This window comes from Oncorhynchus masou, chromosome 1 (genome assembly GCF_036934945.1).
Source record: "Oncorhynchus masou masou isolate Uvic2021 chromosome 1, UVic_Omas_1.1, whole genome shotgun sequence".
Lineage (NCBI taxonomy): Eukaryota > Metazoa > Chordata > Actinopteri > Salmoniformes > Salmonidae > Oncorhynchus > Oncorhynchus masou.
The window spans coordinates 65507129-65533735 of record NC_088212.1 but is presented as its reverse complement, the minus strand read 5'-3'; the positions used below and the strand labels follow the sequence as shown (position 1 = coordinate 65533735).

General features: G+C 40.7%; 1 protein-coding gene and 1 pseudogene across 7 annotated transcripts in view; one reads left to right on the top strand and one right to left on the bottom strand.

The window, feature by feature from the left end:
• Positions 1-2644: 2644 nt before the first annotated feature.
• Positions 2645-26607, bottom strand: part of LOC135548245 (neuroplastin-like) — a 73119-nt gene continuing 49156 nt past the window's right edge. For 3 of the 7 annotated variants that reach the window (XM_064977681.1, XM_064977636.1, XM_064977689.1), the window contains 4 exons: positions 26142-26493; positions 25511-25707; positions 25313-25339; positions 24813-25201 (listed from right to left, as the gene is read on the bottom strand). In XM_064977681.1, the coding sequence (XP_064833753.1) occupies positions 26352-26493 (142 nt within the window). In that variant the 3' untranslated portion in view covers positions 24813-25201; positions 25313-25339; positions 25511-25707; positions 26142-26351. Of the gene's footprint in view, positions 2757-20452; positions 21533-22088; positions 22166-24812; positions 25202-25312; positions 25340-25510; positions 25708-26141; positions 26494-26607 lie in introns of those variants that run through there. The other 4 variants (XM_064977661.1, XM_064977653.1, XM_064977645.1 and 1 more) reach the window with 4 other exon arrangements.
• On the top strand, positions 5425-18350 carry LOC135504882 (meiotic recombination protein REC114-like; annotated as a pseudogene).

Here is a 26607-nt window from a genome sequence, read left to right as displayed (position 1 = left end):
CACGTTAGGCTGCGTTTCATTTGATTTTATATGTTGGTTTGATCGTGGTGGAGGCACAAGTAATGTCTGCAGTTTTCGGTTTGGCTATTTGTTTCAATTGTATTAGTCTAAAAATAAATATATTTGCCAAAATTCGTCATCTCTCCCATGTCTTATTCGACTAGTAGTTGTTCTGAAATGTTTATTGCTTGCCTACATTTTACTCCCTCCTCTATGTTTAATATAACACACATACATTAATTATTAATTTCGGTTGCCTATACCTGACGTACTTTCTATAGATAGTATTTGACTCTGATGTGTGCCACAGAAAGTATTTGACTCAAGCCACAAAATTAAGGAAATTAGAATGGCGGTCGGCAAGGCCCTTTTCTGGCCAGCCGACGAAACCCCCCCCCCCCCTATCTTGGGAATGATCTGAACACATATGTTAATAAAAGTACAGCATTTTCAAACACTTTATTGATTACCATGTAGAGATTAATAACAGAGGGGAATCTGAGAATGAAGGGATTCCAGCAGGGTGTGAGTTCAAGGAGTCCAATCTGGAGCTGACAAGGGCTGGAATGTAAATGACGAGATCATCTCGGGTGGAAAGAAAATAGCCTTGCCAAACACCCCCCCCCCCCCCCTTTCTAACTTCCTTAATTTTGTGGCTAGAGTCAAATACTTTCTGTGGCACACATCAGAGTCAAATACTTTCTATAGAACACACTACACGTCAGGATAGGCAACCAAAGGTAATAATTAATGTATGTGTGTTATATTAAACATATAGGAGGGTAGTAAAATGTAGGCAAGCAATAAACATTTCAGAACAACTACTAGTCGAATAAGACATTGGAGAGATGACAAATTCTGGCAGAGATTTATTTATAGACTAATACACTTGAAACAAATAGCCAAACTGAAAATAACAGACATTACTAGTGTCTCCCCCAAGAATAAACCGACATAAAATGAAACGAAGCCTAACGTGATCAGTAATCTCAACTAGCAAACAAGTCGCAGCAATATAGAATTGAGTGCGTGCGCGTTCACGCTAAGGGGGGGGGGGGGGGACTGGCAGGGGGAGCTTTTCGGCAAAACCCCGGCACAACATCTATTTCAGTCCAAGTCAAGTACTGGTTAGCTAACATGCTAAGCAGTTGCAAAGTAGTTCAAAAGTAGTGAGTAGTTGCAAAGTTGCTAATTAGCCAAAATGCTAACGTTTCCATAATGGGATTCGAACACACCGTTCACGTTATACATCAACCTTGACCAACCCCACTCCTTTCATTTTTGCCTTAAGTAACCTTCTATCTTATGTAACCATGCCAAATGTAACATATCATACTAATATGTCTAGTCTATGAGACCAGTCTGTAGAAGCGAGAACTGCAAATAAGCAAAGCTCTCCCCATTTCTTCAATAGCTATCAGGTCCTTTTAAGTTATGTCCCCTCGGGATTGTTTTTTTGCAGCCTGGGCTATGCGTATCCAAAGGTGTTACTTAGGCTACTATGCCATTCTTCATGCTTTTGTTCATCAGGTTGTAGGATATACAGACAGCAGTTGTGGTAGAATGATCAGCTGGTAGGGGATACTGCTACACTAATTTAATGCCATACTGGTGATTTATCAAGATAACCTTCACAAAACAAAATGTACAGTATATGAAATAAACATTGTTAAAGGGTTATAGAAATGTATTTTTTGTATATTTTGCTCAACCTTAACGATGCCTGCATAATGCAAATTAACTATGCAAATAAAATTAATAAAATTATGTTCAAAAAGGATATAGGCTGTGGTAAGCTATCTCATGAATTAATATAATGTATCCAAGTGAGCAGACACATAAGCCAATTGATTAATGAATGGTTAACTCAAGATGCCCTCAAATGCCCTTTGTGCCCACTCCCATACCAAATAATTCTGGATTTCTTTGTGGTATACAGGTAGATCAGAAAATCCACATCCCTGATTGGCAGATGTTTTGCAACCCTCATTAGAAGTACCTGCTGCTCATCGGTTGTTCCCTACAAATGCTGTTTTGAATGTATTTTTTTTTTACCGACACACTGAAGAAGACTGCAAGTGGAATCATCTGTGTATGCTATCCCTGATGCAGTAAAAATAATAGATAAACCTAAAAATGCAACATATGTTTCAGTGCAGGTCCATTATACCGTTTGTTAGCCTATAGCCTAATGATATAGCCTAATGATGCAATGCAGGAAATGTCAAACTTATAGTGCATTCAATGTTTAAAAAGGCTTATGAAGTTTGTAATTTCCACCTTGAAATTTCAGACTTGATTTTCTCTTATGAAAAATTTATTTATTTATTTATTTTGCTGATACTCTGTTCTGGACCTTATAGCCTACTGGCTACTTTCACCCCTAATTTAGACATGTTTCTGTGCATAATTTCCAACATTTGGCAGGCCATATTATAATTTCAGACCTTTTGTTGGACATTTGGTAGGCCATTTCTATGTCAACTATAGTTAAGATACATGCAGCTTCTCTTCTGTCATAACTTTTTTGCCCCAAAAGACTAAATAAAGTGGTGCTCTGTTATGAACTTGAGTGAAGACCCAAAAGCGGTTTTAACAGAAAACAGAGTTCTTTAATGAAAAACAGGAATGGCATAAATCCTCTTCCAACGTTGTCAGCGGAACAAAAAGAACGTTAGTATAGTGCAGGTGGCACCTGCCAGGCAGACTCCGACAGGACAGGACAAGGTGGAAGCAAACGAGACGACAGCTTGCTTCTGGCATCAAAAAACACAAACAAGAATCAGACACTGAAAGTAGCAGGAACAGAGAAAGAAATAGAGACCTAATCAGAGGGGGAAGAGAGAACAGGTGTGAAAGAGTGAATGAGCTAGTTAGAGGAGATGAAGAACAGCTGAAGAATGAGAGACAGAGAAGGTAACCTAAAAAGACCAGCAGAGAGAGAGAGTGAAGAGAAAGGACAGGAACAGACATAACAAGACATGACATGCTCAGCAGAATAATGTCTTACATTGATAGAATGAATGCATTAGAAATCTAGGTAACAATGGTAAAGTTGTCTGCTTTGTTTAGGGACCGGGAAGAAAACGCAATAACTCGAAAAAAGTGGAAAGATTGGTCCTGTGCAAAATGCCCAAATGTCATCAGTTCGACCGGTTTTAAAGAAATGAAGAGCTGAGAAAACAATGAAACACGTTTCTGATAAGACTTCAGTTCATCTTTGGTGCATATTTTATGTTGTTGAAAATCAGTGGAGTCTCCTCAGAGGAAGGGAAGGACCATCCTCAGTGAATTTCATAAAAATAAAAATAGTGAAACATTTAAAACGTTCACCCTTTTTAGATAAAACTAGGCCTATACAAAATATATTCACATCACCAAATAATTGATTAAAACAAACTGTTTTGCAATGAAGGTCTACAGTAGCCTCAACAGCATTCTGTAGGTTAGCACCACCAGTTTCCGTCCTCCTCTAGGTACATTGACTTCAATACAAAACCAAGGAGGCTCATGGTTCTCACCCCCTTCCATAGACTTACACAGTAATTATGACAACTTCTGGAGGACGTCCTCCAACTTATCAGAGTTGTTGCAGCATGAACTGCAATGTTGTCCACCCAATCAAAGGATCAGAGAATGAATCTAGTACTAAAAGCATAAGCTAGCTAGCACTGCAGTGCGTGGTGAGTAGTTGACTCAAAGAGAGAAAGACAATAGTTGAAAGGTTTTGAACAAATTAATTTCTTTAACAATGAAGGAAAATCAAGAGAGAGAGAGAGAGAGAGAACTATAATTAGATTAGAAAACTTTCACTGTCATTTAGCTAGCTAGTTTAGCCTACTAAAACACCAGGCACCAAACAGAGGGATGCTATGTTAGTTAGCTGGCTATGGCTATCTAACACTGGAACTCTTCCAAGTAAAGATAAGCTTTTGGTTTTATTAAATGATTTATACTGGGTGTAACTGCTTGCTGACTGTTCACTGTACTCCATGATTGTAGCGGATTTATTACTGCGTTAGTTCTAGTAGCTATATTGACTATGACATTACTAACGTTGTTAGCTAATATGGTGACAAAAATGTAGGATGTGTGTAGCGGTCAGCAGTTATGATAGGAAGATTTGGAAATATTTTTTCACCTGGTCACAGACAGCTGATGTGTTGTGCACTGAAATCATCAAGCTAAAATAGGTGGGAGGAGGAGAGCATGTAGATGTGAGAATGTTCATGCTGTTTGTATGTGGCTGCTATGATAGTGAACTGTGTTTGCACTTGATCAAGGGGGTATTCATTCTCCCGATTCTATTGAAAAGCTTTCTTAAACAGAAGCAAACAGAACGAAACAGGGATAAACATACCTGAATTTGTCCAATAGAAACTCTCATTTCCAACTGGTGGACTAATGATTACAGCCTATATCAGCTAGATGCAGGCAAGAGTGTGCAAGGCGGTCACTGTCACCTCGATTACTCACATTTTTCTCTCGACCTGTGTAAACTTTTATTTATAGGGTAGGTTTTAGCAACCTCATGATGGGTATTGGGAAAATTTGAGGATCATGTAGTAGCCTAAACCTATCGATGTTACATTGAGCTGGGTGAATGGAATATGAATTTTAGTCATCCAATATGCTGTAATAGAAATAAGGCCATGCTCATTAAAAAAAGTATCATCCTCCCTCATCTTAAACATCAGCAACCACCACTGGTGAAATACTGCTTGCATAACACATTACACATTACATGACATGCTCATTCACATTTTCTCAAGAAAGATTGAAAGAAATACATAATATTTCTCCACTTCTGTTCCTGAGACAAAATTTACATTTGTTGTATAATTTTACTGCAAGAAATGCATAATTCTGCAGAGTTAATATTATATTTGCGAGAGGTTATTTGCCTACAGACACTGTCCATATTTCAGTTACTATTTCATATAAATTTAAATGAGGAATATTCTGTTTATTCATGAATATAGGGATACTCGTGAGCGGGATATCAAAGGTGCATGTAAACACTTTATTCAAGACTTTACGCTGTATGTGAGCTATGAATACCTTACGCACTTAAATGTGGTCACTATTCTAATCTAGCACCACCAACACATCACTCAGTAAATCAAAAAAATTGTGCAATTGAGTTTGGGGATTAGGTTAGAGTTGAGTAGGTGCAACTAATGTGCTGGGCAGACACAAAAAAAACGCACTTCGAGCATCTCCAGCCAGAACCCAGCGCATGCGCGCACACAGAAACACAATATACCTGACTCATGACTTCGCGTATTTCTGATATTCCCGCGCTCATCAAGCAAAACAAACGTGGCTAACGAGCTAGCGTTAGCTCTTCTTATAAATATATATCTTATATTCTTACATATTTAATTTTTTACAAATGACAACTGTAACGTTACATAAATCTATATGGAGGTTGAAACTTTTTTGGACGTTTTTTGCCTGGGACCAAAGAAGACGACGGTAATCCATGGAAGGTGACATGAAGTTGTCTTGTCGTGAATTTTGTCCAACAACGTCTGTCTTTATATGAGATAACGCTAGTCTAAGTTAGGTACCAAATGCCACTTGCTAACTAGGCTAACCAAACAGTTTACAAATATAGGCGAGTTTACTACATTAGCAAATCAAAGAGTTATAGGTCTACACTTTACATTATGGATTTTGCCTCAGATGTGATGTTGAAAAATGTGTCTTGAAACTTCTCTAGAAGTTTGAGCCCAGTGAAAGCGCGGGTGAATTGGTGCTCACCATTGTGGAATCCGGTCATATGTTGGTGTCCCAAGGTCACGATCTTCTGGTAAGTGAGTTGAGGTCTAGCTACTAGACTTTATATGCCCTTTGATGTCCTAAAGTCAAGTCATTCCTGGATGGATCTGGATCTAGTTTTTACTGTATTTTATCTGGACTGGCACATTTCATGCATGCACATCTCTAGGCCAAGTAACAATGTATCCAAATATGATAAAATTAAAATAAAATATCCCCCAATATATTCAATAATTGATTATTATATACCAAGTTACTGCCAAATGTACACTCAATAGACATATAATAGCTGTTGTTGTCCAACCTGCACTCATTGTTGGCCTAAATTACACTGACTGTACAATGTGAATCCAGTTGAAAGCTATAAACACTTACTGATGCCACTTGTTAAATCCACTTCAATCAGTGTAGATAAAGGGGAAGAGACAGGTTAAAGAAGGATTTTTAAGCCTTGAGACATTGATTATGTATGTGGGCCATTCAAAGGGTGAATGGGCACAACCAAAGATTGCAGTGTCTTTGAACAGGGTATGGTAGTAGATGCCAGGTGCACCAGTTTGAGTGTGTCAAGAACTGCAATGCTGCTGGGTTTTTCACACTCAATAGTTTCCCATGTGTATCAAGATTAGTCCACCACCCAAAGGATAACCAGCCAATTTGACACAACTGTGGGAAGCATTGGCGTCAACATAGGTCAGCATCCCTGTGGAATGCTTTCAATACCTTGTAGAGTCCATGCCCCAAAGAATTGAGGCTGTTCTGAGGGCAAAAGGGGGTGCAACTCAATATTAGGAAGGTGTTAATGTTTTGTACACTTTGTACACTTATTTTTTATTAACAAATATGCCTTCTAACTCAGGCTAGTCTAAGCTTAGATATATTTTACTAGGATTATAAGCAGATAGCCTAGCTATGGATACAATTGTATGTTTTTTTGCAACAATGTTGAAAAGTGACCCCAATTTTGACATTCAAAGGACTTGATTACAAGTCCTTGAAAATACAAGGAACGAGAACAAATACTGAACACCTGCTAGGTTGTAGCTGTACATAGAATAGTGCCTGTGTTTGTGTGTAGTTTAGTGTGTGTGTCTTCTCAAGGTTCACTGCCAGACTCTGTGTGCAGCTGAGAGACCCAGCGGGAGTGGCTGTAGAAACACAATGGCCATAGCTGCACTATGCCACATCGGAGTGCTGGATGGAAAGTGGCTACAGCTATCTTGCTGAGCCAGGGTGCCAGGCAAGGCTACATGCTAATTCATGTCAGGACACAAAGTGCTCTCTGACAAAAGTGGATAGTGGTCATTGATAGATCGGCACCCTTAATCTTAATGCTCTTGAGTATCTATCAATGAAGAGAGTTTACAGTAGTACACAGTGGCTGATTCCAGGGGAGTCCCAACTGAATGATGATGCCATATTAGGATGCACCATTCTGGAGGAGAGAGAGGGTTATTGTGTGTAATCATCATCCAGATTACTCCTGATTCTAAGATATAGTGTAATGGGGGCTTTCTCTCAGAAAACGACTGGCTATGCCTCACAGAATGGCTTGAAGACAAGTCTTGTTGAAATTATGTAATGTGATTACTCCCTGATATGATAATTTTCAACTAAAAATAAACATTTGATCTAATCCCTTCAGAACATCTCAGCGGAGTAGGAAAATTGAAATCTGTTTTGAATCTGGAAGTACAGAACTGAAGTGTAATGTTTTATGTAACAGAGCTGAGTAGACTATTCATCCCTCCATTGTGTTGAAGTCTATTTGAAATGGAGAAACATAACTTGCAGTATCTACAGTGGCAAAAAAAATACATATGAACCTTTTGGAAATACCTGGATTTCTGCATACATTGGTCATAAAATTTGATCTGACCTTCATCTAGGTCACAACAATAGACACGCATAGTCTGCTTAAACTAATAACACACAACCAATTATACGTTTTCATGTCTTTTTTGAACACACCGTGCAAACATTCACAGTGCAGGCTGGAAAAAGAATGTGAACCCTTGGATTTAATAACTGGTTGACCCTCCTTTTGCAGCAATAACATCAACCAAATGTTTTCTGTAGTTGCGTATCAGACCTGCACAATGGTCAGGAGGAATTTTGGATCATTCCTCTTTACAAAACTGTTTCAGTTCAGCAATATTCTTGGGATGTCTGGTGTGAACTGCTCTCTTGAGGACATGCCTCAGCATCTTAAATCAGGTTGAGGTCAGGACTCTGACTGGGCCACTCCAGAAGGCATATTTTCTTCTGTTGAAGCCATTCTGTTGTTAATTTACTTCTGTGTTTTGGGTCATTGTATTGTTGCATCACACTTCAATTGGCGGACAGATAGCCTAACATTCTCCTGCAAAATGTCTTGATAAACTTGGGAATTAATTTTTACGGCGATGATAGCAAGCTGTGCAGGCCTTGAGGCAGCAATGCAGCCCCAAACCATGATGCTCCCTCCACCATACTTTACAGTTGGGATGAGGTTTTGATGTTGGTGTGCTGTGCTGTTCTGTGCTTTTTTTCTCTACACATAGTGTTGTGTGTTCCTTCCAAACAACTAAACTGTAGTTTCATCTGTCCACAGAATATTTTGCCAGTAGCTGTGGAACATCCAGCTGCACTTTTGCAAACTTCAGACTTGCAGAAATGTTTTTGTTTTGGACAGCAGTGGCTTCTTCCGTGGTGCCCTGCCATGAACACCATTCTTGTTTAGTGTTTTATGTATCGTAGACTCGTCAACAGAGATGTTAGCATGTTCCAGAGATTTCTGTAAGTCTTTAGCTGACACTCTAGGATTCTTCTTAACCTCATTGAGCATTCTGCGCTGTGCTCTTGTAGTCATCTTTGCAGGATGGCCACTCCTATAGAGAGTAGCAACAGTGCTGAACTTTCTCCATTTATAGACAATTTGTCTTACTGTGGACTGATGAACATTAAGGCTTTTAGAGATACTTTTGTAACCCTTTCAAGCTTTATGCAAGTCAACAACTCTTAATCTTAGGTCTTCTGAGATCTCCTTTGTTCGAGGCATGGTTCACATCAGGCAATGCTAGTTGTGAATAGCTCAAATTTTGTGAGTATTTTTTATAGGGCAAGGCAGCTCTAACCAACATCTCCAATCTCGTCTCATTGATTTGACTCCAGGTTAGCTGACTCCTGACTCCAATTAGTTTTTGGAGAAGTCATTAGCCTAGGGTTTCACATACTTTTCCCAACCTACACTATGTTTAAATGATGTATTCAATAGAGACAAGACAAATACAATAATGTATGTGTTATTAGTTTAAGCACACTATGTTTGTCTATTGTTGTGACTTAGATGAAGATCAGATCAAATTTCTTGACCAATTTATGCAGAAATCCAGGTAATTCCAAAGGGTTCACATACTTTCTTTGCCACTGTAGAGACTGCAAGTTATGTTTCTCCATTTCAATTGGACTTCAGCACAATGAAGGGATGGATCGTCTATTCAGCTATGTTACATAAAACATTACACGTTATATGTATATATACATGCATACAGTTGAAGTCGGAAGTTTACATACACTGTATCACAATTCCAGTGGGTCAGAAGTTTACATACACTAAGTTGACTGTGCCTTTAAACAGCTTGGAAAATTCCAGAAAATGATGTCATGGCTTTAGAAGCTTCTGGCTAATTAACATCATTTGAGTCAATTGGAGGTGTACCTATGGATGTATTTCAAGGCATACCTTCAAACTCAGTGCCTCTTTGCTTGACATCATGGGAAAATCAAAATAAATCAACCAAGACCTCAGAAAAAAACATTGTTATCCTCCACAAGTCTGGTTCATCCTTGGGAGCAATTTCCAAACGCCTGAAGGTACCAGGTTCATCTGTACAAACAATAGTACGCAAGTATAAACACCATGGGACCACGCAGCCGTCATTCCACTCAGAAAGGAGACGCGTTCTGTCTCCTAGAGATGAACGTACTTTGGTGCGAAAAGTGCAAACCAATCCCAGAACAACAGCAAAGGACCTTGTTAAGATGCTGGAGGGAACAGGTACAAAAGTATCTATTTCCACATTAAAGCGAGTCCTACATCGACATAACCTGAAAGGTCGCTATTCAAGGAAGAAGCCACTGCTCCAAAACTGCCATAAAAAAGCCAGACTACGGTTTGCAACTGCACAAGGGGACAAAGATCTTACTTTTTTGGAGAAATGTCCTCTGGTCTGATGAAATAAAAATAGAACTGTTTGGCCATAATGACAATCGTTATGTTTGGAGGAAAAAGGCAGAGGCTTGCAAGCCAAAGACACCATCCCAACCGTGAAGCACGGGGGTGGCAGCATCATGTTGTGAGGGTGCTTTGCTGCAGGAGGGCCTGGTGCACTTCACTAAATAGATGGCATCATGAGGGAGCAAAATTATGTGGATAAATTGAAGCAACATCTCAAGACATCAGTCAGGAAGTTAAAGCTTGGTCGCAAATCGGTCTTCCAAATGGACAATGACCCTGGACATTCTTCCAGAGTTGTGGCAAAATGGCTTAAGGACAACAAAGTCAAGGTATTGGAGTGGCCATCACAAAGCCCTGACCTCAATCCCATAGAACATTTGCGGGCAGAACTGAAAAAGTGTATGTAAGCAAGGAGGCCAACAAAGCTGACTCAGTTACACCAGCTCTGTCAGGAGGAATGGGCCAAGATTCTCCAAACGTATTGTGGGAAGCTTGTGGAAACCTGAAACGTTTGACCCAAGTTAAACATTGTAAAGACAATGCTACCAAATACTAATTGAGTGTATGACCCACTGGGAATATGATGAAAGAAATAAAAGCTGAAATATATCATTCTCTCTACTATTATTCTGACATTTCACATTCTTAAAGTAAAGTGGTGATCCTCACTGACCTAAAACAGGGAATTCTTACTCGGATTAAATGTCAGGAATTGTGAAAAACTGAGTTTAAATGTATTTTATCTTTATTTAACTAGGCAAGTCAGTTAAGAACAAATTCTTATTTTCAATGACGGCCAAGGAACAGTAGGTTAACTACCTGTTTGGGGCACAACGACAGATTTGTACCTTGTCAGCTCAGGGGTTTGCTCGGGGGTTTGAACTTGCAACCTTCCAGTTACTAGTCCAACGCTCTAACCACTAGGCTACACTGCCGCCCCGTACATATAAGGTGTATGTAAGCTTCGGACTTCACAACTGCGCTGTTAAAAGACACTGATGTCCTGATGACGCTGATGCAACCGCGCACCTATGTGAGAGTGGATTCCCGGCCCTCACTAGCATGAAAACTAAATACAGGCACAGGCTGTGTGTGGAAAATTATTTAAGAAGGAGACTCTCTCCAATACAACCCAACTTTGCAGAGTTATGTGCATCCTTCAAGCACACTTTTCTCATTAACCTGTGTTGAGTTATTCACAATTTTCGATTAACAAATAAGGTTTTATATGTAAGATTGTTAAATAAAGAGCAAAATTATGTATTATTATTATATTATTTGTGCCCTGGTCCTATAAGAGCTCTTTGTCACTTCCCACAACCCAGGTTGTGACAAAAACTCATACTCATTCTTCTATTTAATCAATGTATCGTATATCGTATCATGTATCGTATATGCGAGAGGTGGAACAAAGCTGGATGTTGAATGTTTGAAGGGGTACGGGACTATAAAACGTTTGGGAACCACTGGCATAACAAATAACTAGCTAAACATTTCACGATTTTGATTCTGTTCGTAAATTCAATCTGGAGTGCCAGAGTGCACTCTAGGCGTTCGTAAATCCAGAGCGTTGTCAGATTGTCCGTTCATAAATTCGGAGCGTTCAGAGCGCACACTGGACGCTCTGGCTGAGAAGTAGGGTTGATCCAAGCATTCAACGGCAGTCAAGCACCCAAGCTAAAGTTGGCGAGCTACTTCCAGACACAAATGAGACTGAGAGAACACCATTTTGCTTGCCCTCGCAGAGCTGGTTATGCTGTAACTGTCCTGCTGGCAACAATTTATTTATGCTTTTTTTGCCGACGTTTACTGACACCGGCCATATTCAACGGGTGTTGAATATAAAGTCATCAGTTATTCTGCGCGAGACTGCTCTGAAATCAGAGTAGATATTCAGGATGAACAATGTCCATAGCACTTAGCTAAGAATTATGTGAATAATCAAGTCAATAAACGTTGGGTAGTTAGTTAGATAGCAGATTGTTAATAATACCGCCTGGCAAGTTCGATGTATTATTCGTAGCCAGCTAACGCTAGGTAGCTAGCTAACATACCTACTGCTGTAATGCTATTCAAAATCAAATCAAATCAAATTTTTGTCACATACACATGGTTAGCAGATGTTAATGCGAGTGTAGCGAAATGCTTGTGCTTCTAGTTCCGACAATGCAGTAATAACCAACAAGTCATCTAACTAACAATTCCTAAACTACTGTCTTATACACACAAGTGTAAGGGGATAAAGAATATGTACATAAGGATATATGAATGAGTGATGGTACAGAGCAGCATAGGCAAGATACAGTAGATGGTATCGAGTACAGTATATACATATGAGATGAGTATGTAAACAAAGTGGCATAGTTAAAGTGGCTAGTGATACATGTATTACATAAGGATGCAGTCGATGATATAGAGTACAGTATATACGTATGCATATGAGAAGAATAATGTAGGGTAAGTAACATTATATAAGGTAGCATTGTTTAAAGTGGCTAGTGATATATTTACATAATTTTCCATCAATTCCCATTATTAAAGTGGCTGGAGTTGAGTCAGTGTCAGTGTGTTGGCAGCAGCCACTCAATGTTAGTGGTGGCTGTTTAACAGTCTGATGGCCTTGAGATAGAAGCTGTTTTTCAGTCTCTCGGTCCCAGCTTTGATGCACCTGTACTGACCTCGCCTTCTGGATGATAGCGGGGTGAACAGGCAGTGGCTTGGGTGGTTGATGTCCTTGATGATCTTTATGGCCTTCCTGTAACATCGGGTGGTGTAGGTGTCCTGGAGGGCAGGTAGTTTGCCCCCGGGGATGCGTTGTGCAGACCTCACTACCCTCTGGAGAGCCTTACGGTTGAGGGCGGAGCAGTTGCCGTACCAGGCGGTGATACAGCCCGCCAGGATGCTCTTGATTGTGCATCTGTAGAAGTTTGTGAGTGCTTTTGGTGACAAGCCGAATTTCTTCAGCCTCCTGAGGTTGAAGAGGCGCTGCTGCGCCTTCTTCACGATGCTGTCTGTGTGAGTGGACCAATTCAGTTTGTCTGTGATGTGTATGCCGAGGAACTTAAAGCTTGCTACTCTCTCCACTACTGTTCCATCGATGTGGATAGGGGGGTGTTCCCTCTGCTGTTTCCTGAAGTCCACAATCATCTCCTTAGTTTTGTTGACGTTGAGTGTGAGGTTATTTTCCTGACACCACACTCCGAGGGCCCTCACCTCCTCCCTGTAGGCCGTCTCGTCGTTGTTGGTAATCAAGCCTACCACTGTTGTGTCGTCCGCAAACTTGATGATTGAGTTGGAGGCGTGCGTGGCCACGCAGTCGTGGGTGAACAGGGAGTACAGGAGAGGGCTCAGAACGCACCCTTGTGGGGCCCCAGTGTTGAGGATCAGCGGGGAGGAGATGTTGTTACCTACCCTCACAACCTGAGGGCGGCCCGTCAGGAAGTCCAGTACCCAGTTGCACAGGGCGGGGTCGAGACCCAGGGTCTCGAGCTTGATGACGAGCTTGGAGGGTACTATGGTGTTGAATGCCGAGCTGTAGTTGATGAACAGCATTCTCACATAGGTATTCCTCTTGTCCAGATGGGTTAGGGCAGTGTGCAGTGTGGTTGAGATGGCATCGTCTGTGGACCTATTTGGGCGGTAAGCAAATTGGAGTGGGTCTAGGGTGTCAGGTAGGGTGGAGGTGATATGGTCCTTGACTAGTCTCTCAAAGCACTTCATGATGACGGAAGTGAGTGCTACGGGGCGGTAGTCGTTTAGCTCAGTTACCTTAGCTTTCTTGGGAACAGGAACAATGGTGGCCCTCTTGAAGCATGTGGGAACAGCAGACTGGTATAGGTATTGATTGAATATGTCCGTAAACACACCAGCCAGCTGGTCTGCGCATGCTCTGAGGGTGCGGCTGGGGATGCCGTCTGGGCCTGCAGCCTTGCGAGGGTTAACACGTTTAAATGTTTTACTCACCTCGGCTGCAGTGAAGGAGAGACCGCATGTTTCCGTTGCAGGCCGTGTCAGTGGCACTGTATTGTCCTCAAAGCGGGCAAAAAAGTTATTTAGTCTGCCTGGGAGCAAGACATCCTGGTCCGTGACTGGGCTGGATTTCTTCCTGTAGTCCGTGATTGACTGTAGACCCTGCCACATGCCTCTTGTGTCTGAGCCGTTGAATTGAGATTCCACTTTGTCTCTGTACTGACGCTTAGCTTGTTTGATAGCCTTACGGAGGGAATAGCTGCACTGTTTGTATTCAGTCATGTTACCAGACACTTTGCCCTGATTGAAAGCAGTGGTTCGAGCTTTCAGTTTCACGCGAATGCTGCCATCAATCCACGGTTTCTGGTTAGGGAATGTTTTAATCGTTGCTATGGGAACGACATCTTCAACGCACGTTCTAATGAACTCGCACACCGAATCAGCGTATTCGTCAATGTTGTTATTTGACGCAATATGAAACATGTCCCAGTCCACGTGATGGAAGCAGTCTTGGAGTGTGGAGTCAGCTTGGTCAGACCAGCGTTGGACAGACCTCAGCGTGGGAGCTTCTTTTTTAAATTTTTGTCTGTAGGCAGGTATCAGCAAAATGGAGTCGTGGTCAGCTTTTCCGAAAGGGGGGCGGGGCAGGGCCTTATATGCGTCGCGGAAGTTAGAGTAACAGTGATCCAAGGTTTTTCCACCCCTGGTTGCGCAATCGATATGCTGATAAAATTTAGGGAGTCTTGTTTTCAGATTAGCCTTGTTAAAATCCCCAGTAACAATGAATGCAGCCTCCGGATAAATGGTTTCCAGTTTGCAAAGAGTTAAATAAAGTTCGTTCAGAGCCATCGATGTGTCTGCTTGGGGGGGATATATACGGCTGTGATTATAATCGAAGAGAATTCTCTTGGTAGATAATGTGGTCTACATTTGATTGTGAGGAATTCTAAATCAGGTGAACAGAAGGATTTGAGTTCCTGTATGTTTCTTTCATCGCACCATACCTCGTTAGCCATAAGGCATACACCCCCACCCCTCTTCTTACCAGAAAGGTGTTTGTTTCTGTCGGCGCGATGCATGGAGAAACCCGTTGGCTGCACCGCTTCGGATAGCGTCTCTCCAGTGAGCCATGTTTCCGTGAAGCACAGAACGTTACAGGTCTCTGATGTCCCTCTGGAATGCTACCCTTGCTCGGATTTCATCAACCTTGTTGTCAAGAGACTGGACATTGGCAAGAAGAATGCTAGGAAGTGGGGCACGATGTGCCCGTCTCCGTAGTCTGACCAGAAGACCGCCTCGTTTCCCTCTTTTTCTGAGTCGTTTTTTTTGGGTCGCTGCATGCGATCCATTCCGTTGTCCTGTTTGTAAGGCAGAACACTGGATCCGCGTTGCGAAAAACATATTCTTGGTCGTACTGATGGTGAGTTGACGCTGATCTTATATACAGTAGTTCTTCCCGACTGTATGTAATGAAACCTAAGATGACCTGGGGTACTAATGTAAGAAATAACACGTAAAAAAAACAAAAAACTGCATAGTTTCCTAGGAACGCGAAGCGAGGCGGCCATCTCTGTCGGCGCCGGAAGTTGTATAAGGATAAGGATAACATAGCTAACAAATTGTCACAACAAACCTATTTGAAAAGTCAATACTTTATTACATTACTCAACATTTTCTTAAAATATTTCATGATTAGTTAAACCAATGAATAATTTGTATCCACTTTCGTCAGACTTCGGCCGCCATTTTCTTCAAATCTGAAAATGTTGTGAAGCCGCGCCCATTTTTGGAAGAATTGCATTATGGGCCCTAAAAGCACAGAAATAGTGCCCACTGCATGTATACTTTGTACATTTTTCCACATTTAGTACGACAACTTTTGGCATGCTAACTATATCCATACTATGACCAATAAGCATACTATGTACTCAAATCACGTCTCAAATAGTATGGTTAGTGTGGTTAGTATGAGAATTCGAGCACAGCTTATGACTCTCAAAGATGATATTTAGTACAACAACATTCAGCCTCCAACAGCTGGTTGTTCGAGATGGAGATGGAAGTTATCTTTCCAAATACAGTACATACTGATGGCATGCTGCTGGTCACAGGGTCTGTCTGGATGGGTTTCTGAGTCAATAGAGCCCCCTGCAGGCGCGCTTATGTCATTTCAGATCATTTGAGATTGCTCCTGCTAACCAAAAGTAGAGCTGGGATTGCTTCATGCTCCGTCTGATACTATTAAATGGACTTGTATGTCTCATTGAAGACATGAGGATTAGCTGTGTGCTCTATCCAATATGACTTTGGTTTTACTACTATGACTTTTGACTGTTGTTTGTTTACCATTGTTTGTCTGTCTGAATGTTGTGTTACTTGCATTTTTCAGGATGGCTTTTCCTTGCTTGATGCTCCAAGCTTCCTCAAAGTTCAGCAGAAATCAGATACCCTACTTTTCCGTCTGACTGTTAAGGTGGGTTGCAAAAGTGATTTTCTTGGAGCCTTTATTTGCTTTTAGAAACAACACAATTTTTAAATAGAAGCTACAGTATACAGTATACAACAGTATACATACCAACTTGTATTATTATTCTAGCACCACCTAGTTTTAAATTAAACGTAGGCTAATGTTAACTACAAGGCAACACCAGAATTTTACAGAAGGTAATTTCCTCAGCAATTTGTATAGTGGCAGCTTTATTTACCATAGCCAGATTTCACATTGACATGAGCGTGGCAGAGCTAATGTTTGGCAGGGGTGGCTGTGCTGAGACAACAGTGTAATTGGTCATTAAATGGCCTGAATTAAGGGGATCTGAGGCCTGACACGATGCATTTGAACAGTCTTGGCACAGCGAGCTGGCTGCGAGCAGTGCTTTGGCTGCCCATGTTCTGCCAAGGGCCTAGCTTGTGAGTGATATGTAGGCTAAATAAGTGTTGTAGGTACGTGTCACTGTGATGAATTGTAAGTGGCGTGTCAAGCTTGTAGTCTGCTGGTCAAAATTGTCTCAGTAGCTGCGAGGAGGAGATATAGGCCAGCACTCACACAAAACAATGCTGTGTATGTGCAGGGGGAGAGTTGTTCGATCAGGATGCAGTTCAGTGGCAGCAGGGCTGAGGCCCTGGAGGAGCGTGGCAGTGCAGTACTCAGACTGAAGGAGTACCTGCCTGTCACCACACAGGGGGGCCACCACCACCACTCAGCTGCACCCCAACATCCAATCAGCCCCCTACCAAGACCACTGCACAGGATCAACAGTTACTCAACAACACATTCACACAGAAAACATGTAGCTACGTATTGCATCATGAAAGTATATTTTGAATTGTAACAGCTCCTGCAATACATTGACTAACTGAAATGAGTGCATTGCATCTTTTTTTTCACCTGTGTTGCTGTTCTTATTTTAAGAATGTCATTCTTCACAATGTATGAGGCAAACTATAGTTTAATGAGGTACTAAAGTTGCTGTTGTTACAGTAAGAATCACCCACTAGATGGTGCTATTTACAAGCATGAAAACAATATAGCTGGTTTAATACTGAACAGCCCTGGAATCAACTAGGTTAATATGGATTTTATGTATGAATCAATGACAATGTGTGATATGTCAATCCTTAACCTCCCCACACAGAAGGGGGAGAAATTAAACCAACACACACATTTGAAAAAGCTGTCAGTGAGGATGAAAGAGCTATGATGACTGAGGGAAATCATTCAATAAAGGATGCAGCTCTATCCTCCCTTGGTGTGTTGCCCTATAAAGTCCTGTGGCAATAGTTTCATCTCTTTTAACCTTGTCATCAGGCGAGTGCTGGGGAGGCTATGGCTACTGAACTTGAGGTGGTCCAGGGCTCTTTATCCATCAAATGTCTTACCCAGGTAGGTTGGTACTGACACAACACAGTGATTAGATAGATGACTAATGAATGCTGAGGGTGATGATTCACTTGATGGAGTTTGACAATCGCGCGAATGGAATAAGTAGCAGTTATTTAACATTCAGGAGTTACTGCTCTCACCCACTGAGCTTGAATGTAACATACACTTCATGGGGTTGTAGTTATTCCCCGCCACTACTGAAGTGTAGAGTAGGCCAATGGAATAATTAACACTTAATTGACTTGGGAGATTATAGTTAGCCGATATCATGGCTTTAAGTCTATACAAACCAATGATCAGATCCCTGGTCTATCTTTATTTTTCCTCAGCACTTCCTGGGCGAGCATGGTCTGTCCTTGCCCCTGGTGTCCTTGCCCCTGGTGCCACAGTGCTCTGTTCCGTGGGGAGCTGGAGCCCTTCCTCTGCCTGTGTCTCTTGGACCCCAGCTTCCCTGCCTTGGTGGAAGGGGAGCTAAAGAGAGTGCTCCAGGACTGAGGAGCTGAAGCTCATCAACACGAACAGCCAGAGGGAGACAGGTCAACTCACGACACACGGTACAAATGTGGGTGGGAGGTGGGTTGTGGAAGAGTTGGGGGATGTGTTGTTTAGATGTCGACCGATTAATCGGAATGGCCGATTTAATTAGGGCCGATTTCAAGTTTTCATAACAATCAGAAATCTGTATTTTTGGACACCGATTTGGCCAATTTTATTTTTAAAAGAAATGTACAACTTAATTTAATCTTTATTTAACTAGGCAAGTCAGTTAAGAACACATTCTTATTTTCAATGACAGCCTAGGAACAGTGGGTTAACTGCCTCGTTCAGGGGCAGAACGTCATATTTTTATCTTGTCAGCTTGGGGATTCAATCTTGCAACGTTACAGTTAACTAGTCCAACGCTCTAACCACCTGATTACATTGCACTCCACAAGGAGACTGCCTGTTACGCGAATGCAGTAAGCCGAGGTAAGTTGCTAGCTAGCATTAAACTTATCTTATAAAAAACAATCATAATCACTAGTTAACAACACATGTTTGATGATATTACTAGTTTATCTAGTGTGTCCTGCGTTGCATATAATCGAACTTATCGTTGCTTCAATGTGTACTTAACCATAAACATCAATGCCTTTCTTAAAATCAATACACAGACATATTTTTAAACCTGCATATTTAGCTAAAATAAATCCAGGTTAGCAGGTGAAATTGTGTCACTTCTCTTGCGTTCATTGCACGCAGAGTCAGTGTATATGTAACAGTTTGGGCCGCCTAATTTGCCAGAATTTTATGTAATTATGACATAACATTGAAGGTTGTGCAATGTAACAGGAATATTTAGACTTATGGATGCCACCCATTAGATAAAATACAGAATGGTTCCGTATTTCACTGAAAGAATAAACATTTTGTTTTCGAGATAATAGTTTCCGGATTCGGCCATATTAATGACCTGGCTCGTATTTCTGTGTGTTATCATGTTATAATTAAGTCTATGATTTGATAGAGCAGTCTGACTGAGCGATGGTAGGCAGCAGCAGACTCGTAAGCATTCATTCAAACAGCACTTTTGTGCGTTTTGCCAGCAGCTCTTCGCAAGCACAGCGCAGTTTATGACTTCAAGCCTATCAACTCCCAAGATTAGGCTGGTGTAACTTATTTGAAATGGCTAGCTCGTTAGCGGGGTGCGAGCTAATAGCGTTTCAAACGTCACTTGCTCTGAGACTTTGAGTGGTTGTTCCCCTTGCTCTGCATGGGTAACGCTGCTTCGAGGGTGGCTGTTGTCGTTGTGTTACTGGTTCGAGCCCAGGTAGGGTTGAGGAGAGGGACGGAAGCTATACTGTTACACTGGCAATACTAAAGTGCCTATAAGAACATCCAAGAGTCAAAGGTTAATGAAATACAAATGGTATAGAGAGAAATAGTCCTATAATTCCTATAATAACTACAACCTAAAACTTCTTACCTGGGAATATTGAAGACTCTGAAAAGGAACCACCAGCTTTCATATAGCTTTCTTACATGGCACATATTGCACTTTTACTTTCTTCTCCAACACTTTGTTTTTGCATTATTTAAAACAAATTGAACATGTTTCATTATTTATTTGAGACTAAATTGATTTTATTGATGCATTATATTAAGTTAAAATAAGTGTCATTCGGTATTGTTGTAATTGTCATTATTACAAATACTTTTTTTTTTATCGGCCGATTAATTGGAATCTGCCTTTTTTTGGTCCTCCAATTTTATTTTATTTTACTAGGCAAGTCAGTTAAGAACAAATTCTTATTTTCAATGACGGCCTAGGAACAGTGGGTTAACTGCCTGTTCAGGGGCAGAACGACAGATTTGTACATTGTCAGCTCGGGGATTTGTACTAGTCCAACGCTCTAACCACTAGGCTACCCTGCCGCCCCATAATCGGTATCGGCATTGAAGAATCATAATCGGTCGACCTCTAGTGTTGTTCTTCATTCTGCTGATTGTGTAAATGTGTGCTGGAACATAGTGACCATTGTATTGTAGGAGGATATTTGTAGCAGGACAAATGTTGCGGTTTCTAGAAAGGATTTTCGAGGCAAAAAAATGAAATGTATTTTGGAGCCTTTTATTTTCAAAAATGTATTAGTCTTGTATGTTATTGGTCTGATGTTTTATCGTGGCTGGAGATACCGTAGCTCCTTCCATTCCCACCCTAATGTAGGTCCATTTGCACTGCAATACACATGGATACATGGTGTATTTATAGGACAGGAGTCATGCAGCTACAGCAGTGCATTTTGCTATACCAGCTTCCAAGTGATCCCACAATATTAAAGCTTCACTGAGAAAAACAAACTGCCCCCAATATATCTATATGAATACATATTGCATAGGATAATAGCCATGCTGTACAATTTCATAAAAATAAAAATGAATGAATTAAGTTGGGAAATATAAAATGTATTTTTTTCTTTACATACAGTATTTGCTATTGTTTGAACACTCGTACCTCAACATATACAAGACATCCTAAGTTACTCTGAAAAATAAAAATAAACACTAATTTTATTTATAACTAGATAGATATAGTAGTAATTTTCATATAATAATTTTCAAGTAAATACTGCCAGACATCAAATCCCTTGCATCACATTTTGACTATAATGGCTGTTAAGAGTGGACTTTCCTTTCACTAAATCAAACATAGTTTAATGACATTGAATCAGCTGTACAAAGTTATTTAAGAATATAACAGTATTTTTCAGTTCAGGACAATTTCATAAAAAAACATAATTCCTTTGGACGCAAAATAGCCATACAGACATGAGGGAAAACAACAAAGTCTATTCTGGGCATCCTATTGCGTAATAATTTGCATGCGATTTACATGATATGTAATACAAAAAGGATCACCTGTGGTTGGAGGACATGATAAAATGAATAAAAGAGACATCAAACAGCACACAAAAAAAGATGTGCACACCTTTCGTGATGGAATTAGTCATCTCTCCGTCCAGGACTGTTCATGTAAGACTGAATAAGTCATGCTTAAGACAGCCATCTTCTTTTCTGCCAGTGTTACGCTGTTATTGTTTTTTCTCGTAAGAGAGAGATGAGATATGCTTCATTAAAAATTGCCTGGAGCTCCCTCCTCAGATACCTTCATATGGTCAAGATATGCAGTTAGTCATCTGTTAATGAAAATCGGGGGAGGAAGGAATTAGTATACCCTGTGCACATTATCACATTCCTACAGTATATCACATAGTTGACTTCCATATGCCTCAGATTCCTTTTTCTAAAGGCCAGAATACTCACTGCAATGAGTAGCTTCTCATTTTATGAAGGCCGGAATACTCACTACAACGAGTAGCTTCTCATCTTATAAAGGTCGGAATACTAACTACAACGAGTAGCTTCTCGTTTTATATAGGCCGGAATACTCACTACAACGAGTAGCTTCTCATCTTATAAAGGTCGGAATACTAACTACAACGAGTAGCTTCTCGTTTTATATAGGCCGGAATACTCACTACAACGAGTAGCTTCTCATTTTATAAAGGCCGGAATACTCACTACGAGGAGTAGCTTCTCATTTTCATAAAGGCCGGGAATACTCACTATGAGGAGTAGCTTCTCATTTTATAAAGGCAGGAATACTCACTACGACGACTAGCTTCTCATTTTATAAATGCCGGAATACTCACGACGAGTAGCTTCTCATTTTATAAAGGCCAGAATACTTACTGCAACGAGTAGCTTCTCATTTTGTATTCCTCTGGCGCACATTTTTGTCTTTGTGGTTGTTTGTCGAATTTGTTTTCCTAGTGAAGAAATACCAAGTGAAATACCAATTCCAGGGGGAAATTATTATATGTATTTATACAGTGCATTCGGAAAGTATTCAGACCCATTGACTTTTCCACTTTTTGTTACTTTACAGCCTTATTGTAAAATTGATTACATCATTTCCCCCCTCATCAATCTACACACAATGTCCTATAATGCCAAAGCAAAAACAGGTTTTTAAATTTTTTTGTAAAACAGAAATACCTTAATTACATAAGTATTCAAACCCTTTGCTATGAGTCTCAAAATTGAGCTCAGGTGCATCCTGTTTCTATTGATCGTCCTTGAGATGTTTCTACAACTTGATTGGAGTCCATCTGTAGTAAATTCAATTGATTGGACATGATTTCGATTTGCACACACCTGTCTATATAAGATCCCACAGTTGACAGTGCATGTCAGAGCAAAAACCAAGCCATGAGGTCAAAGGAATTGTCCGTAGAGCACAGACACAGATTTGGGGAAGGTAAAAAAAAAAAAAAGTATCAAAAAAACATTGAAGATCCCCAACAACACAGTGGTCTCCATCATTCTTAAATGGAAGAAGTTTAGAATCACCAAGAATGTTCCTACAGCTGGCCGCAGGTGAGAAGGGCTTTGGTCAGGGAGGGAACAAAGAACCGATGGTCACTCTGACAGAGCTCCTGAGTTCCTCTGTGGAGATGGGAGAATCTTCCAGAAGGACAACCATCTTTGCAGCACTTCACCAATCAGGCCTTTATGGTAGAGTGGCCAGACGGAAGCCACTCCTCAGTAAAATGCACGACAGCCCGCTTGGAGTTTTCCAAGAGGCACCTAAAGGACTCTGACCATGAGAAACAAGATTCTCTGGTCTGATGTTAGATTGAACTCTTTGGCCTGAATGCCAAGGGTCACGTCTGGAGGAAACCTGGCACCATCCCTACAGTGAAGCATGGTCGTAGCAGCGTCATGCTGTTGGGCATGTTTTTCAGCGGCAGGGACTGGGAGACTAGTCAGGATCGAGGGAAAGATGAACAGAGCAAAGTACAGAGAGATGCCTGATGAAAACCTGCTCCAGAGCGCTCAAGACCTCAGACGGGGGAGAAGGTTCACCTTCCAACAGGACAACGACCCTAAGTACACAGCCAAGACAATGCAGGAGTGGCTTCGAGACAAGTCTCTGAATGTCCTTGAGTGGCCCAGCCAGAGCCCAGACTTGAACCCAATCAAACATCTCTGGAGAGACCTGAAAATAGCTGTGCAGCAACGCTCCCCATCCAACCTGACAGCTTGAGAGGATCTGCAGAGAAGAATAGGAGAAACTCCCCAAATACTGATGTGCCAAGCTTGTACAGTGGTTCCTCCTTTTAAAATTTGCGAGCTTACCCCGCAGGATCTAGAGGTACTCAGCGTCACGGCTTCATGGCTCCAGACCACCGCAAGGCAGAGTTAGAGCACTCATTATGCATTTGGGTCCCAAGGTTTTTATAGGGCCAATCATATCGAGTGGTTCCAATGACAAATTTGACACGAGCCACCCGTCCCTGGTGACTTTCTTCAGCAAAGATGGCTGAGAAAACATTACGGTGGAAGCAAATGTAAGTAATTATAACATCATAATAAATCAAGCAAAACATTTACAATTAAGAGGAATATGTTAGTTAATGTAGAGACAAACGATTGTGCATATTTTTTTGTCATAAAGTTCATGTACAAAAACTGCTATTTAGCAAGTTAGCTGACTAGCTAACATTAGCCAGCTAGCTAGTGTTATGACATGAGTATGAAAATGAAATTTGTGTTTAATGTTTTAGGGACTCCGGAGAGAACCTGCAAGCCAAACTGTCGTCTTGTGAAACAGTGGATGTAATGAATCTAGCTAGCTAAAGCATTTACTGTAAATTGAATGTACAATTGTGTTAGCTTGCCTTGCTTATATTTGCCATGCAATGCAGCTGAAGTAACATAGCTAGCTAACTATTTATTTGCTTATTGTGTAGTGGAAGATAAAAATAACTGTATTCCTATGAATGTGTAGCTAGCTACAGTATGTAGCCGATCTGTGTATATGGACCCTTAAAATGTTAGGTTCTGAACTAATATTCATACCAATGAACCTCAGCTATCATAGTTGTTGTAACAACTTCAAGTCTGAATGGCATTAATGAAGCCTATGGATTGAGTAGAATATAATAACTTTATTGTGCCAAGGATGCAAGTCCTATATACATGTACTGTTATTACCATGCATGAGATCCCCACATTGTAGCATATACATTGAATATATTCACTGATCATGTACACTTCCTTGGCAAATAAAGGTGCGGTTCAGGTATGAATCTCTTTGAGACATTCTTTTTCAGTCATATCCAATACTAGGTGTATCAAACTCCATTCTTTGAATGATGCTGTGTCTGCATGTATGTATTACAATTATACACTTCAACAGTGTTTACCGCTCCTGGGACATCAATGATTACACATTGTAACTATGCAATAGACTAGAAACATGATTTAAGAAAAGGCTGATTTGTAATTCATATAGCGAGAAAAAAACAGTACACTACGCTTCCTATGAATATCTAACTCCCTTCATCTGCATTAATCTGAGGACACTGGATAGGTGTAGTATTTCAATGAGATACTTCATTTCAACCAGTGGAGAATGTGAAACGCTTTATTGAAAGTTCATTATCCAGTTGTTATAAATACATAATACATGCATTATAAATATTATAATTGTAATATATTACAAATACAAGTTAAATCTGTACTTCAATGCACAAATTGTGTGCATTTAAAAAAAGAGGAACCACGAGGAGGTGTAGAAGACAGAAAAGGAAAGAGGTAAAACAGAGGAACAGGGAAGACAGCATATGATTAATGAATTACAGTGCTACCCTAATATTCTCTCAGTTCATCACAATTACATCGTGTCTCTAGTGGTATCTCCTAACCAGCCTTGGGCTCCCAGTCGGCCCAAAGGTTATCTTAAGAGCGGGTGAGGTGGTGATGACGGGACTGGCTTCCTCTCCCACATCAAAACATACCTGCAGACGAGAGACCGATGGATAGAAAGAGAGCATGATTAAGCTTTGTTTTTTTTTTATTCTAACACGGTCAGTCATCATAATCATCAGGGGGTGAAATGCAAAACTGACCTTGGATCATTAACTCAGTTCTTTATGCTGAAAAGCAGACACATGAGGACAAGAAATAGAAAATAATGTCATTATTAGACTTTTACATTACCAGATCACAAATTAATACATAAATACCACTTGAAGCTTGATGATGACTTGTTCATTTGAATCCGTTGTGTAGTACTAAGGCAACAGCTGGTGAGGTGGCAGGTTCACCTATGGACTTAAAGGGTGATTATTCCAACTCTCTGTGAAATGGTGCAGATCTGCCCGCAGACGAGGTAAGAACACATCCCACACAGAAGAGGTGGATAGAATTCGACAGGTCAAGGTAGCCTTCTTCCTCCAAACTGTGCAGCAAGTTGTAGTACTGACATGTCACAGCACTCCAAACACTCCATAAGCGTTCCACTCTAACAGAGAGAAAGAAAAGGTTTTGTGTGGGGGAGGAACCTAATCTCTGTGGTCCTGTGGTCTTCCTCCATGAATAGTGAACACTGAGGTGGGGCCGAGGTTATAGAAATGCAAGTTGTGTGAGCCTCTGTGAGTGGTTACTGACTGTTTTGTGACGCAGACACCTGTCTGAGTGTACCTTAAACATTTAAATATAGAGGGCTATGTGTCTCACCACTTGGTTATTGCTAGGCTAACCCCCAGGGAAATCATGACTTGGCAGCAACGGGCTTGATAGTCCAGTCAAAATGGCTGAGTGTTAATGTGGTGTAAATCGGAAAATTAGCAGCTGACATCTTAAGGTTTTTTTAATGAATGCATGTGAGACAGGTTCCATGTTCAACAAGACAGGCAGAGAGGAAGATAGAAAAAGAACACAGAAGAGGTTAATTACCTCTGGTTATGGACACTTGTGCCAGGAATAAAGTTCCCACTGCCTGTTCCTCGGACAGTAAACATACATCTGGCAATATCTACATTTTCGACCCTTTGATCAGCTCGCACTCTGAAAGTAAAGAACATAGCTTTTTTTTTGTAGATATGAAAACAATAACTGAGGTATGAATGTTCAATCTAAAGCAGCAGGTGTCATTTTCAGGAGACATCAATACAGCACAGAAAGCTTAACACCAGACTGGTATTGTGGTTGTTCATAAGGTGATGGGAAATATGCAATATGCATACAAAATACTATACTTACCTTCCTTGAAAATCCATCTATACTGCCAAAGATGACAATGTTGTATCTTGGAAAAAAAGCATTGGAATTAAAAGTAAGTTGTTTAACCTATGAACCTGCTTCATTATTCATGTATTACCAGTTGATGAAGAACAACTCCAATTGCATACATCATTGAACA